This window comes from Chionomys nivalis, chromosome 16 (assembly GCF_950005125.1).
Source record: "Chionomys nivalis chromosome 16, mChiNiv1.1, whole genome shotgun sequence".
Lineage (NCBI taxonomy): Eukaryota > Metazoa > Chordata > Mammalia > Rodentia > Cricetidae > Chionomys > Chionomys nivalis.
The window spans coordinates 53,881,315-53,896,171 of NC_080101.1; the positions used below are offsets into that span (position 1 = coordinate 53,881,315).

Sequence of the window (14,857 nt, forward strand, 5' to 3'; positions counted from 1 at the left end):
GCATTTGATCTGTTCTACTGATTTCCCTGGATCTGGCCTCTCTCCTCCAGCCACCACAGTAATGCAATGACGTGCACAGGTATGAAGGATGCAGACAGTTAATAAAACTCTGAATAAACATGTAGATGGAAAAGAGGTTTTTGTTACTCTTAGCAGGCCTTTATTGGTCTGGAAAAATGAAAGGAATTTTAGATCATAGAATTTTAGATCACAGAAGTTCCTCCATGCTTGTTATGATTTAAAAAAAAAAACCAGGACAAACCTCACCATTTTTCTTATCAGTTAATGATATTCTTTCACTGTTTACATTTTAAGAGGTAAAAATAACATTCATGATAGGATATTTAGTATATCAAACGTTTAAAGAAGTAAATAGGAGCTGAATGTGGTGATGGATTAAACACTTGGGTTTAAAGGCAGAGGCAATTGGATCCCTGTGAGTTTAAGGCCAGCCTGGTTGACAGAGTGAATTCCAGGTCAGCCAAGGCTCCATAAACTAAAACACTGAAGGGAGGGGAGGGAGAGAAGGATAGAAGGAGAAAGGGGGGGAGGGAAGGAGAGAGGGGAGAGAGAGACAGAGACAGAGAGAAGCTACATTGTACATGCTTGATATGGAAGTGAGGACAGACAACACGATAGCATGTAGAAACACCAAATAAGTCCTCATTAAAGACAATGGTAGTCTTTTGTTGTTGTTGTTGTTGTTGTTTTTGGTAAGTAAAACTATGGTGGTTTAGGCCTGGAGAATTGACTTGTCGGTTAAGCACACTGGCTGCTCTTCCAGAACATGGGTTCAATTTCTAGCACCCATGTGGTAGCTCACAACCATCTCCAGGTCCAGAGGAGAGCCCCAGGCATGGTCCTTTTCCTGATCATATAAGTCAGCATCCTCTCCTAGGAGCAAGCCTTCTAGGCAATGTCTCAGATGCTTTAAGTATTTTATCTCATTAAATTTCCATACCACTTAGCGTAGGTGTGGTGGTTTGAAAGAAAATGGCCCCCAATGGGAGTGGCATTATTAGGAGGTGTGATCTTGTTGGAGTAGGTGTGGCCTTGCTGGAGGAAGTGTGTCACTGGGGGGTGGGGGTGGGATCTGAGACCTCTTTTCTCAAGCTTTACTCAGTGTGACAGTCAGTTAACTTCCTGTTGCCTGCAAGATTTAGTGCTCTAAGCTCCAGCACTCCATCTGCCTGCACACCACCGTGCTCCTTGCCATAATGATAAGGGACTGAACCTCTGAATCCATAAGCCAGTCACTTCAATTAAGTGTTGTCTTTCTAAGAGTTTCCATGGTCATGGTGTCTCTTCACAGCACTAGAAAACCCTATCTGAGACAGTAGGCTTATATTCTTATCATCTGTATTTTATTTACGTAAAAGTAACAGATGCAGAGGGCCCAAAGTAGGAGTGGAGCTAAAATTTAACTCCGCTCTACCTGATTTTAGAGTCTGGTTTCCTTTTCACTCTGAATGAATGGCTTCACCCACCCACCCAAATGACTAGATTAAAAAACTGTCAAGAAGCTCAGTTCTGCTATTTAAAGACATAAAATATACTTAGAAACAGTCAAATCATAGAAGAACTATTTGGAACAACAAAGGAAGAACTCTATATGAGAGGAGAAACTCCCTAAGCTTTTGGTTCCTTTCAGGGGCCTTCTTAGCTGGGCTGCTGCCTGCCATGCTTTCCTTGTTCATAATTCCATGCCTGGGCCCTAAAATGATTCCTTTTTCTTGAGGCTGTTTATTCTGTTACACCTGCTGCCAGACTTCTCTATGTGTGCCAGGCACTAGATCTTACCTAGCAAATCTTTGTAGTTCCAGGATGCAGCTGAAATGCCTAGAACATAGAGCTGAAGTGAGATTTGGTAGTGAATCATACAGGAACTTACTCCATGGCAATATTTGTATAAATGTTCTGAAAGAGAAACTTTATTAGTCTGCTATGATTACAGATTTTAAGAGCTATGCAGTTGTGAGTAGAATTAGAATATAGAGTCTGTAGTTATCCTGACCATGGTTATAAAGAGAGTGTTTTAAGGAAACTGAGTTTGTGACTAGTATTGCCGTTGATTGTACTGTCTTATAGATGTACTCAGTTTTCACAAAAACCTGATGAATGGAATAAAATGATCTCTATTTCAAAAATGGAAAAAGCAGACACAGTCCCAGGTTTTTCTGCTATAAATGTGCATACCTAACCATCGGGCAGTTTTATATTGCCACTATTGATTTATTCATGGGATACATACTCTGTGATTCCATAATAATATCTTCTAATGAAAATTCATTGATTCTTAATCCAATTGCTTTGCCCATTAGAACTTTTCCACCAAAATAAAAGCCCTGAATGTCTTGGGAAATTGGCACTTTTAATCCCAAGTAATGTTCAAAGTTCACAAATAACTTGCTATCATAATTTTTCCTTGCCTTCCAAACAAGACAGTCATATTTTAGAAATTTTTTCTACTTAAAAAAAAAAAAAGTTCCGTTACATCTTGTAGGTAAGGCCCCCTGCAGACAGGCTCTTCAGCTTTTTGGGGGCAAAACTACATTTCCCAGAAGCCATTTCGTCTGCAGAGCGCGTCCTTTCCGCCACGGGGGCCTTGGGAAACCAGAGGACGCCACAGAGAGCTTCTTGGCAAGAGGGCCCACGGACGAGGCTGCCTGACCCGTGCACCCCGAAATGGCTCGGAGGCAGGACGAAACGCGGGTGGGCGCGCCCCTGCAGGCGGAAGGCCGGCCGGACGCGGAGGTCAAGCTCATTCTGTACCACTGGACCCACTCCTTCAGCTCTCAAAAGGTAACGGCCAGGAGCCGCGGGCCGCGCTCGCGTTCAGCACCGGGACAGCTCCTTCGGCGTGGCGCAGGCCCTGACCCTGGGTGTCTGCACTGCTGGGGTGCACTAAGTGTGGATCTGCAGAAGGATGAAGGTAGTGACACAGGCACTGTCATTCGGGAATCGCCACTAAGAAGCATCACATTCAGCCTAGAGGGTTTGCCCTCTTGAGCTCTGGACCCTGGAGAGTGAGGCAGGAATAAGTGACTCCCTGCAACACTTTGAGCTACTTTCCTTCTGTAAAAAAGTAAATATTGTATATATATATCATATATCTATGTGTGTGTATATATGATATATATATATACTGTATATCATACATATAATATTACAGAGAGAGAGAGAGAGAGAGAGAGAGAGAGAGAGAGAGAGAGAGAGAGAGAGTTTGAGACAGGATCTCTTCTTGAACAACCTGGAACTTGTTATGTAGACCAAGAAGTCTTCAAATCTGTGGCAACCTTTCACCTTGGCTCCTCTACTGTTGGGATTGCAGGTTTTTTTTGTTTTGTTTTGTTTTGTATTTTTTGGTTTTTGTTTTGTTTTTCCAAGACAGGGTTTCTCTGTGTAGCTTTGGAGCCTGTCCTGGAACTCACTCTGTAGACCAGGCTGGCCTCGAATTCACAGAGATCTTCCTGCCTCTGCCTCCCGAGTGCTGGGATTAAAGGTGTGCGCCACCACCACCCGGCAGGGATTGCAGTCTTGAATCACCATGCTAGCTCTTTGTTTAAAAAAAAAATACAGAAATTAGGTATTTAGCTCAGAGACAGAATCCTTGCTTATCAAGCTCAAGGCTCTGGGTTTGGCAGTCTTTAGCATCAGAAGAGAAAACGACAAAATCATGTAAAGACACTGCTCCACCCCAAGGGAATGAAACTGCTTTGATTTTCTCGTGCTTGCATTCTTTAACAAAGTCCCAAACATATGTTTGTACTTAAGGTGGTCCTTTATGGTTTCCCCTGTGCTGGAGTTACAGGCCTGCCCTTGTCAACATCCAATGTGGGTGCTGGGAATCAAACTTGAGTTATCTACAAGAGCTATACGCACCTGGCCGTCTCTCCAGCCCTCTATTTCAAGACTTTTGTCTGGGGAGGATACACAGTTTAGTTTAAGGCGCAAGGACCACTGTGGCGATGGAGAGAGAGTGGTTGTAAGGAAGACAGTCATTTTCTTCCCACCTTTCCTTCTATAACCTATAGCAGTAAGTTGCCAAGGTGCTGCTCATCTTCCTTATAGCAACAGGCATCACTAAATGAACATTTGAAATGCTGCTAGCTCGGGAAGCCAACCGAGGTGGTGTAGCTGAATCCAGAGAAGATGTTTTAACTGAGAACAGTAGTAACCCCTGTGAACTCTTCCAGGTGCGCTTGGTAATTGCTGAAAAGGCACTGAAGTGCGAGGAACACGATGTAAGTCTGCCCCTGAGTGAACACAATGAGCCTTGGTTTATGCGTTTGAACTCAACTGGAGAAGTGCCTGTCCTTATCCACGGGGAAAACATAATTTGTGAGGCCACTCAGATCATTGATTATCTTGAACAGACTTTCCTGGATGGTAATGTTAAGGCTCTTTGTGATTTCTTAGCTTTGTTTTCAACATACGACCTTCCCTGTCTCCCTTCTCTCTTCCTCCCTCTCCCCCTCTTTTATGGTGGTGGTTTAGTGATTTAAAAACCTTTTCCATTTCCATAAGCACACAAATATACGCCTGTACCAATTTCAGAGAAGCCAGTGCAAATGTTAATGGCAAAACTTTCAAATTCACTTGCAGAAAATTGTGAAAATCAACTTAATTTTAAAAATAAGAGAAAGAAAGGACTAAATAGTAGAGAATGGGGATGGATTTTTACTACTCTTTAGGTTCTTTGTTCTAGTTACTTCTGCATTGTTTCAATTTTTATCATTTCTAAGGAATTATATGGCATAAATATGTGCAATGTTTTAATAATGATCACTTATGACTGCTTATGTGTCAGGCATTTTATATTTCAATTTTAGTCACTTGTCAAGAGATTGCCTCAGAAACAGGTACAGAATCCGAAAGAAGCGTAGAGACAAGTCATTCCCATTCTGCATGTGAGGAAAGAGAAATAGAGGGTTTGCCTAAGGAAATGTAACCATTTTATGGCAGGGTCTTTGGTCTTCAGAGTCTTCAGCTGGTACCATTTCTTGGTTCCTTTGCCATATACGAATATTTCTGCTTGTTTCTAAGGACAGCCCTTTCAGGTCCACTGTAGTTTAGTGACAAGGCTATGCTGACCGCAGACATGGCTGACCACGGGCAGAACTGAGAGCAGAGCCTAAGGCTTCAGACTTCCCCTTCAGTTCTCTTCCAGACAGCAATCTAAGGGCGATCCAGCTGCTTGCTTGCTGCTCTGCTGATGCTAACTGAGCAGTTAAGGTCAGCATATGACCCCAAATTAAGGAAGGAAATTAATGAACCAAAAGCTGTCTAAGGTACTTAGTAGGAAAATGGCTATTAGACCTAATAGGGGAACTAGATTAGAAACTCATAATCTTATCTGAGTGTAGCGGTGCCATCATTCTTACTGTAAGTGCTGATTACCCAGGACTCTGTCAGAGGTTTTAACTAAAGGTGGCCTTGGCCTAAACCAAGTGGTATAAAGAACGATTGGCCTTTCACCGTTACTGACTATCCCTATACGTTTAGATGCTGGGCACTGTGCTGAAAATGGAGAATAATTGATTTAAGAAACATTTTCACATCCTTGAGCTTTTTGGAAATGGATAAGAGTATCAATAATTTGTTTTTCTTGAGAGAACCAACTAGAATAATAGAAATAAAACAAAAATAATTGTGTAAGAATTCTATATTAAATGACCAAAACTTTAAAAAGGTATCTTATTTTTCATGTACTATATGCAATATATAAAACCATAAGTTACATGAATTATACAAGAATAAAATATATATCACATATATTATATAACACATGAAAAATAATATTTAGACTTTGCTTGAACTAATGCAATTTGTATCAACATTATTTCAGTTCTTTCTTCGCATTTGCCTATTCTCTTTCTTACCTCATTTGAAATAATGCTTTACAGTAAACGTTAATTATCATTGGTTTCTTAAAATTTTCCTTAGAGATTGCTTTTTATATAATAGTAAAGTTGAAATATATTCTGACTTTTACTAAGTTACATAAATCACAGCCAAATAGATTTTGTTGGCTTGTTTTCGAAGTAAACTTTAAGTTCAGGTTGGTCTCAGATTCGGTATGTGGAAGTAACTATTTCTTTTAATAACTTTGTTGATTAGATAAAGCACTGACTGAATGGTAGGATGGAACAGGGGGAAGCATGGGATTTAATTATGGTTGGGCTTCTCTGGTGAGGAAGCCATCAACGGCCTCACTAACTTGTTGAACATTTCTTTGTAACTGTTGGACGAGATGATGCACTGCTGTCCTTGTAAGGCAAGACCAACCCAACTGACTCTTCATGTTCTTCTTTCCCAGGAGAGTAGTTACCCAACTGGGGAAGATTAGAAAAGACTAGGACTCCTATAGTTGAAGCAGATATGATGACAGCCAGACCAGTTTGCAGGTCAAGATAGAAAAATTTACTTCAGGATATAGAGATTTAAATCAACAGCAACCATAAGCATTGCTGTAGTACAATCCAGACAGTTAGCATTCATCACTAAGAACTCAGGGGAACAGGAAAGGAGCCATCCCATTCGTCAAAGAGCAGGACAGAGAACAGCCAACCTTGTCAAAGTCTGTTCCATCACCAGCAACATTGGCATCATCTGACAGGTTATTTACAGTGCAGAGTTTTAGACCTTCTAGCAAAGCTAGTGAGTTAGATTCTTGTTCAACAAGAGTTCCAAGTGAATTATACGTGCATTAAAACTTTAGACTAATGTTATAAATTACTGTGTTATGCTCAAAGCAGTCTACAAATTACTCTATCTGGCAAACTTTTATAATGGATTTCCAATTTATTTTCTTTTTCTTTTTCATACTTTCCCATTTGCAAAACCAATTTCCTTGGAAGGAGGAAAGGGTGAAATAAGAGTTGGCTAGTCCTGTTTATCTCTGCAAGTGATAGCATTGCTGTGGTTTAAAAAAAACCTCTAAATTTTCAGATTTTATGTCTGTCAGTAGAAGGAACTAATTTAAGTTTTACATTGTTGGAAAATGTTAGAAATACCTGTTAAAATGTGCCTGGTGTGTTCAAACCATGGCTTGAAATAGAGTGTATCTTAATTCAAGTAGAGCATTTGAGATTATATAATGTTTCTATGGAATAAAGATACAAATATGACTAGAGAATGGTAAGTAAGACATGTCTGCAGATGAATTAATTACCACACAGAAGAATATTGATGCACAGATTTATTACACCAAATTGACCCCCCAGCTCTTATTTTACTTACTAATATTTGGATTACGTTTAAATCACTGTAAGACCTGTGAGGTCAGGGACTGTCTTATTAAGAGCTGTGCCCTTATGCTTTCTGCAAGTAGATACTCCATAATAGATATTTAATAAATAATATTGAATGGATAAAATGAATGAGTCATCGAAATACCTATAGCCTGAATAGGGCTTTTTCTTAGTGTTTTATTGATTGATTGAAGTCCTAGGAATCAACTCATGGCTTTGTGCCTGCCAGGCAAGTGTTCTATCACTAAGCTATGCTGTCAGTCCCCAGTGGTGTTTCTTTAAGTCTGACTTTCTTGATTTGAGTTTAATATACAAATGAATAAAGACATTAAAGAAATGGTATCATATTTATGAATGATGGAAGAGCTAAGATCATTAGAGTAATAGCTATCTTATGAAATGCTTCTTGTGGGATAGGAATAAACCAGAAACTAAGATGAAGTTTAATAAGACAAATGTAGCACATGAATTTTGGTTTTAAAATTTAGCTACAATGGGTAAGAGACCTGGTGGTTAGGAAGTTGCCAGGCTAGAGTGGTCTCGGGTTGTTTTTAAAAGCCTTGGTTCTTTCCAGATGCACACACCGCAGTGCTCTACATCCAAAGGTGCTCTTAACATTTGCGATTTTGTCGCTGTACAGATGGAATTTAGAGGAATGGGAGGATGATAATTAGTATGGTTCTATGAAGTGTATCATTTTTCATGGTTATAATAGGATCCCTGTAGGTATAGTTATTAACTAAAGGCCAGATTAGTGAACTGGTGTCTTTGCTGTTGGTTGCTATCCTTTGTTAGCCTGTCATTGAGGGTTATGCTCATATAGCATTTTGCTCAGTCATTTTGTATATCCGTACTCAGATATTTGCATCCCGTGCCTTTGAGATATCTATTCAATAATTGGCAGTTGTACAGGAGAATTTGAGTCAGGGAACTTTTTAAAAGTCTTAACCTAAAATAGTTATTATCTAAGCTGGATAATAGTAGACTTGACTATTATTTCTATTATTACTTTTGAAAGCAAGTTCATGGAGATAGGAGTGATATTCCCAAGGGCAAGACTTTGGTTAAGGAGAAATTTCTCTGTAATCATTGCTCATCTTAGGACTGGCTGAGAGCGCTCTCTGCATCCATTCTCGCAGGACCATTTAGCAGGCATTAATTAGGGGCAACTCTTGGGATATTCAGAGATAGTTCAAAGGCCTCAAATCTTTAGAAACTTGTTAGTCTCCAAAGATATTTTCTACCTATCAGTTTGACAAGAATCTGTCCTCAGCATATGCATATACTGTTACTATTTAATTTCATAGAATGTTTTGTGTAGATGGTGCATTTTCAATCAGGTATATAATGAAGAAAATTACATTACAGGAACCTATTAATTAAGCTAGGTGAGATATGACAGTGAACAAGTACAGGAATGGGGGATAGGACAAGGTGAATGAACATACTAATGTTTAAATTGAACTATTTCTTGTAATAAACTAAACCTTTCAGTAAAATTTAATTTGTCTACTAGGTAAAAACCAAATGAGTAGACAAAAAAACCAAAAATGTCTTTAAATAAGTAGAAAATATGATATTTATTATTGCTAATTATCTCAGTGGTTAACCCAGAATTGTATGGTGTTTTTATAATTTGATATATAACAGTTATTTGAAAGTCATGTCTGGTGTCTTATGTCTATCATTTAACATATTGTTAAAAAGTAGGATTTGGGCCAGGTGATGCTGACATCCACTTTTAATCCCAGCACTTGGAAGGCAGAGACAGGCGGATCTTTGTGAGTTTGAGGCCAACTTGGTCTGCAAAGCAAGTTTCAGGACAGGCTCCAAAAAGCTACAGAGAAACCCTGCCTCAAAAAAAAAAAAAAATTAAAAAAAAGTAGGATTTGCTTTGAAATTAAATTAAAGTGCAACATTAAAAGAATATCAACTTGAAGTCATCATTTTATTCTACTTAAAACAATTTATAGATTTATTTATTTTATTTTGTATGTTTGAGTTTTTCAGATACTTGGGATTTGATCCAGGGCCTGGTAAATGACTAGTATAAATTCTTACGGAGTCATGCCTCCAGCTCCTACTCACTGCTTGTCAAGTCACTAAACTTGGCTTTCCTTATTGCAACCATATTTCCAATGCTTGCACCTCACCTGCTTTTAAAAACTCCCCTGGTTGCCTTTTCTGACCCATGTGCATTATATTATTCACACTCTTGATGGAGGCAGAACACCAAGAAAAAACATTTTTTTTTTCTTGGAAATCCTTATCATGACACTCTATGGGATAGTTAGAAAGTAAAGTAAGATGAGATTGAAAAGGAGGACTTACATAATTCAAGAGAAATCAATTGCCTTGTGCTTTTCACTATGTAACCCACACTGGCCTAGAACTCACGATCCTCCTGGATTAGCCTTTCAAGTGCTGGGAATGCAGACATGTGCTACTTGATGGACTTGATTGTCTTTTGGAAAAGTTTCCAGAGGCGGTGAATGCTGTATGCCTTGGAGGTGGCCTATGTGACACTGACTAGGGCACCTGTGAAGTACTTAGGGAAAGAAAGGGAGCTGGGAAGAGGATATGGGTGCAGTGGGCATCTTCTTTTGTGCCCGGCAAAGAGCTTCAGCAGATAGCGGTATCAGTGGGGCACTGGATAGAATAGAAGAATGCTCATGCAGCGAGCATTTGTTCTCCTTTGAAGAAGTCAGCTTGAGCCAGATGGATCATACCCAGAAAAATTCCATGTTCCTATTCTTCCTCCCGCTCACCTTTCTGGGAAGGAAGTGCTTTGTTCTTTTGGAGAAAGCTCCAGGGCCTGGCACTGAAAAGTAGCCTGACCCGGGAGCCAGGATCCCAAACTGGTCATTTGGGAAGCATTCAAAAATGCACTGTTTATGGTTATAACCTGAGGCTCCTGGACTGCTAAGGCAGTGAGTGCTGCTTCAGGCTTTTGGGTCCCTTTCTCTCTCTCTCTCTCTCTCTCTCTCTCTCTCTCTCTCTCTCTCTCTCTCTCTCGAGCAGTTTTTAAAAAGAATTTTTTAATTTTTTATTCATTTTATATACCAACATACAGTCCCCCCTCCCTACCCTCATCTTGCTCTCCCCATCTCCCCCCAATCTCAGAAAGGGCAAGGCTTCCCATGGGGAGTCAACAAAGCCTTTAAGTTGAGGCAGGACCAAACCCCTCTCCTCTGCATCAAGGCCGAGCAAGGCATTCCACCATAGGGAATGGGCTCCAAAAAGCTAGAGCTTTGGTTTATGTGGGTCAATATTTACTATTTAGAGATGAGCCAGGAAAGTTTAAAGCCCTAGAGCACTCGGGTGTCGGGACTCTCACCATTCACTAGCTCAGCGACAGAACCTGTGTGTTTATGCGGCCTCCAGAAAGCTCTGTTGCTACTGCAGGAGTAACAAGAGTGAAAAGCCATTAGCAACATGGTGTTGCTGTAGAAAGTCTGGAATTAGTGCATCCCCTAAAGTGTCTTTGGGAAGCCTATAGATCATCAATTCACACGTTAAGAACTAAGTCTTTGAATCCATGCGTAGAAGGGGAATTGAGATCTTGGATGGGTGTAAAAATGTCTTCAATTTTGCTTACTTCTTTTTTTGTGTTCATTAAAAATATATTTTTAAACATTTTATTTTTTTTAAAAAGAAAACAAACTATCTTCTTTTCATTTTACTTATGAATCCCACTTCCCACTTCCTCCCCTCTTCCCATTCCCTTCTCTTACCCCCCCATCCCCTATACACTCCTCAGAAAGGGTAAGATACAATGCCTTGGGGAAGCTCCAAGGCCCTCCCTACTATATCTAGAGCAAGGTATTCATCCAAAGAGAATAGGTTCCCAAAAAAGCCAGTACCAGCTTTTTCCACCATGTGGATATGACTCAGTGTGGCATCTCCATCTATGAACCAGGAAGTAGTCTCTCTTCAGATTCTAGACTCACTGACAGCTTGATCTTAGATTGTCAGCCTCCCTCCAGATTTGTGAAAAACATATTTCTGTTGTTTATGTGGCACATAGTATATGGCTGCCAGAGGCCTCGCAGTCTGTCCCAGCCATACAGCTGTCATCCACATTCAGAGGGTCTAGTTTGGACCTATGCTGGTTCCTTCCTGTCCAGCTGGAGGAGTCTATCATTCTTTTATTATCAATGCAGATAATCCAAAACAGTCAGGAATGCAGTGACTCTGTCACTGATAGAAATCACAGATATGTTCCTAGCATATTAAATTATTATAGATATAGTGATACTTTTAAGTTATGAAAGTTATCAGAGCTGATGCTGAATATTAATAATGTTAAAGAAGTATATATGTTAGTGTTTTACAAATTAGTATTATTTTGTTCATCTTATATTTTATGCACCTGAGGACATTATTATTTTGAGACAAGGGCAGTGACACATGCAAGGGTGAGAGCACCTCAGCATTTCAAAGCTTCTGGTTTGTCCTCATGGGAGTGGATTTGTTGGAGAACTGGTAATATTGCTGAGATTCTGAAAAGTCTGCATAAGGGGCTAATTAAGGCATCTAGTGTGGAGAGGCTGGAAGGGTATAGGCCGATTCCCTGTCTTGTTTTCACATGGCGTCTATAATGAAGTGTGTGGTTGTCTGCGTCTCTGGTGGGGATTGTGATTCATGCTTTGCCATTATTCCAAGGAAGCCTTTAACATTGTACTGTCTATCTGTACATCAAACATTTGCCTACATGCTTAGAGTCAGAAATTGCCGCCTGGAACCCAAGCTAAGAAATGAGTGGATAAAGACTGTCCAGGCTCTCCCTTGCACTAGTGGTAATAAGCTAGTTGGCATTTTCCAGAACTGTTTGAGAGGCAGATTAGGAAATAATTCTGAAGGGATTTAGCCCTGACTTTTGTGTTTTATTCTTCAGTTTTTTCTCTGTGGATACTCTTTGAAACACATCTTCTTAGAAGATATGATGATGTAATAAGATATGAGCATTGCATTAGTGGTCAGGTCTTATTTGTAGCATTCCCGCCAATGTTTGCATTTATATTTTCGATGTGTATTTTAGAAAGAACACCCAGGTTAATGCCTGATAAAGGAAGCATGTATTACCCACGGGTGCAGCATTACCGAGAACTTCTTGACTCCTTGCCGATGGATGCTTACACACATGGCTGCATTTTACATCCTGAACTCACTGTGGATTCTATGATCCCAGCTTATGCAACCACAAGGATTCGCAGTATGTAAAAAAATCTTATAAGCTGGGGGTTGATTCTGCCTGAAGTTTCTTATCATTTTAAGACTTAACATATCTTCTAGTCACTGAGAGAAGATTGGGAAATAGGATAGTTGAGTTTGTTTCATGGACGTGCAGGGCTATGCATCAATTCACTAACCTGCCAGACTAATCAGTTCCTCAGCCACCTCACTAGATATAGTATCTATTAGGCCTAATTTGTTGGTGTTTGGAAAAAAACTTAGAAAAGTAACTGATAGAAAGGTAGAGAATGTTCTCAACATGTTCTCAAACAGATTGACTGGTAGTCAGAATGGCTGGCACCTTCTTGGGGGTATGGGCAATTGGGATCACATTTCTGGCCCTTAATTGTCTCATGATGGGAGAAAGCTGGATTAGAAGCCATCTACCATCACCTCTGCGCTCAGTGACTGGAGATTTTGGGGGATTTGAGAAATCCTTCCTACTTCCTGTCATGAGGCTCTATGGGGTCAGCGTGTTAGATGAGGAACAGAAGAAGGTGCATTCTGCAGTATAGTTGGCTAGGATTAGATAGGACAGAGCTTGCACTGGTCCTAATCACGAGGTTTGGAGACACTCAATCCCGAATCTTCTAAACCCAGAATCCATGTTTTTCTCTTACGTGATGTCACCTTGTTGTTTTATTACTTTTTTCTCCTTTTTTTGATACCTTTTCTTCTCCCATCTTTTTTTCTTTGTCTTTTTTGTCTCTTCTCCCCTCCCCTATTCCCTCCCTTCTTTTCTCACCTTCCATCTCCCCTTTCCTCTCTTGCCTTATATATAATGTGATTTGAAACCCAACCTCTGACTGCAACCTTATCACTTTAGTTAACATTATTTTCAAAACAAGGTTTTCCATTCCTGTCATCAGAGAAAGTGGAAGAACTGGAAAGGTAAGGCAGTTCAGTGGCATCGTGCACAAAAGTGTCTAGCCTTGCTGTAGCTGCCCACAGAAGATGCTCAGGCAGTCCTCAGACTGTGTGCTAGGTATCTTCTAGCTACATTTTAAATGGGGAAACAGAGGCACACACAGTATGTCCAAGATAGCAGCAGGCTACCAGTCACAAAGCTCATACTCTCATCAGGGTGTGTCCCCACTCCTCCCCATGTCTGTGACAGGAGGGGGAAAGGCTTCTTCATTTCAAACATGTTTTTATTATCAGGCCAGATTGGTAACACAGAGTCTGAACTGAAGAAACTTGCTGAAGAAAACCCTGACTTACAAGAGGCATACATTGCCAAACAGAAGCGACTTAAGGTAAGTGACTACGCTGGCTATACTGCACACCAGTGTATTCTCTCTGGGAAAGAGGCGTGTTGTTTCTAGGCTATCTGTTTACTACTGTAGATCATTAGTGCATGTGATACCTTTGGCCTGTGTTCTACTTTAGAAAGACTTCTGAATCAATGTAGCAGCACATGAGCCCTGAGGATCAATGAGTTCCAAGCCAGGCTGGGCTACAAAGTGAGATACTTCCAAACAAAAACAAACTTCCAAGGAAGGAAAAGAAGATTTTTTTATTATATATTTGATATTCAGACCCGGTGATAGTTATCTGACCAGCAGATACTGAGCATTCTGGTTGCCATGGAAGGTGATGTAGTGTAAGTTCCAGTTAACATAATGTAGGAATCTCTCAAAACAGGTAGTTAGCGGCTTTAAGGCCTCCACGTGTTAGCTGACTTGTCTGACCATCATAAGGAGCATCAGCAATAGCCTTTCACTTTCTATTGGTTCTTTGCGCATTCCTAGACAACACATGTTATCATATGTAGCAAATGATACTTCCAACTCTCCCTCAACTTCCTTCCTTTATCCTCTCTTAGCTGAGTAGGCTCAGAGTACATGCTTCCATAGTTACTTTTCTTACCTTCAAAAATCACATTTAGACTTCTTTTATACTCTTCCTCTACCCGTTGTGTGTGTGTGTGTGTATACGTGTGCGTGCGTGTATGTGTGCATGCATTTCTGCATGTAGAGGCTGGAGGGGAGCATTAGGACCCTCTGCCCATTATTTTTGAGACAAGATCTCCTACTGACTTGGGACTCACTGATTAGGCTAGGCAGGGTGGACAGTAAGGTCCAGGGATGTGTCTGTCTCTGCTTCCCCAAGATGGGGTTAAAAATGTGTGCCAACACTCCTAGCTTTTGAACAACAGATTCTGGAACTCAAACTCAGGTCATCACACTTTCAAGACAAGCAGTTTATAGACTGAGCTACCTCTTGCTCTTTTCTTGACTCTCTCATTAGTCCCCTAAGATTTACCAACTTCTATTCTCGAGTTGAGTTCTAGAGGAGGATCTTCGTGTTTCTCATGTTGTTTGTCCTTACTGGTTAGCTGGAGTTGCCAGTCTGAGCTAGGTCTGCTC

The 14,857-nt window shown here is 40.4% G+C and overlaps 1 protein-coding gene across 3 annotated transcripts in view; it reads left to right on the forward strand.

Annotated features, from left to right (window-relative positions):
• Gdap1 (ganglioside induced differentiation associated protein 1) overlaps positions 1 to 14,857 on the forward strand; it is a 43,608-nt gene that overhangs the window by 24,007 nt on the left and 4,744 nt on the right. Inside the window, exons 1-4 of one of the 3 annotated variants that reach the window (XM_057790597.1) lie at positions 2,606 to 2,802; positions 4,197 to 4,389; positions 12,295 to 12,468; positions 13,650 to 13,744. In XM_057790597.1, the coding sequence (XP_057646580.1) occupies positions 2,686 to 2,802; positions 4,197 to 4,389; positions 12,295 to 12,468; positions 13,650 to 13,744 (579 nt within the window). In that variant the 5' untranslated portion in view covers positions 2,606 to 2,685. Of the gene's footprint in view, positions 1 to 2,605; positions 2,803 to 4,196; positions 4,390 to 12,294; positions 12,469 to 13,649; positions 13,745 to 14,857 lie in introns of those variants that run through there. The other 2 variants (XM_057790598.1, XM_057790599.1) reach the window with 2 other exon arrangements.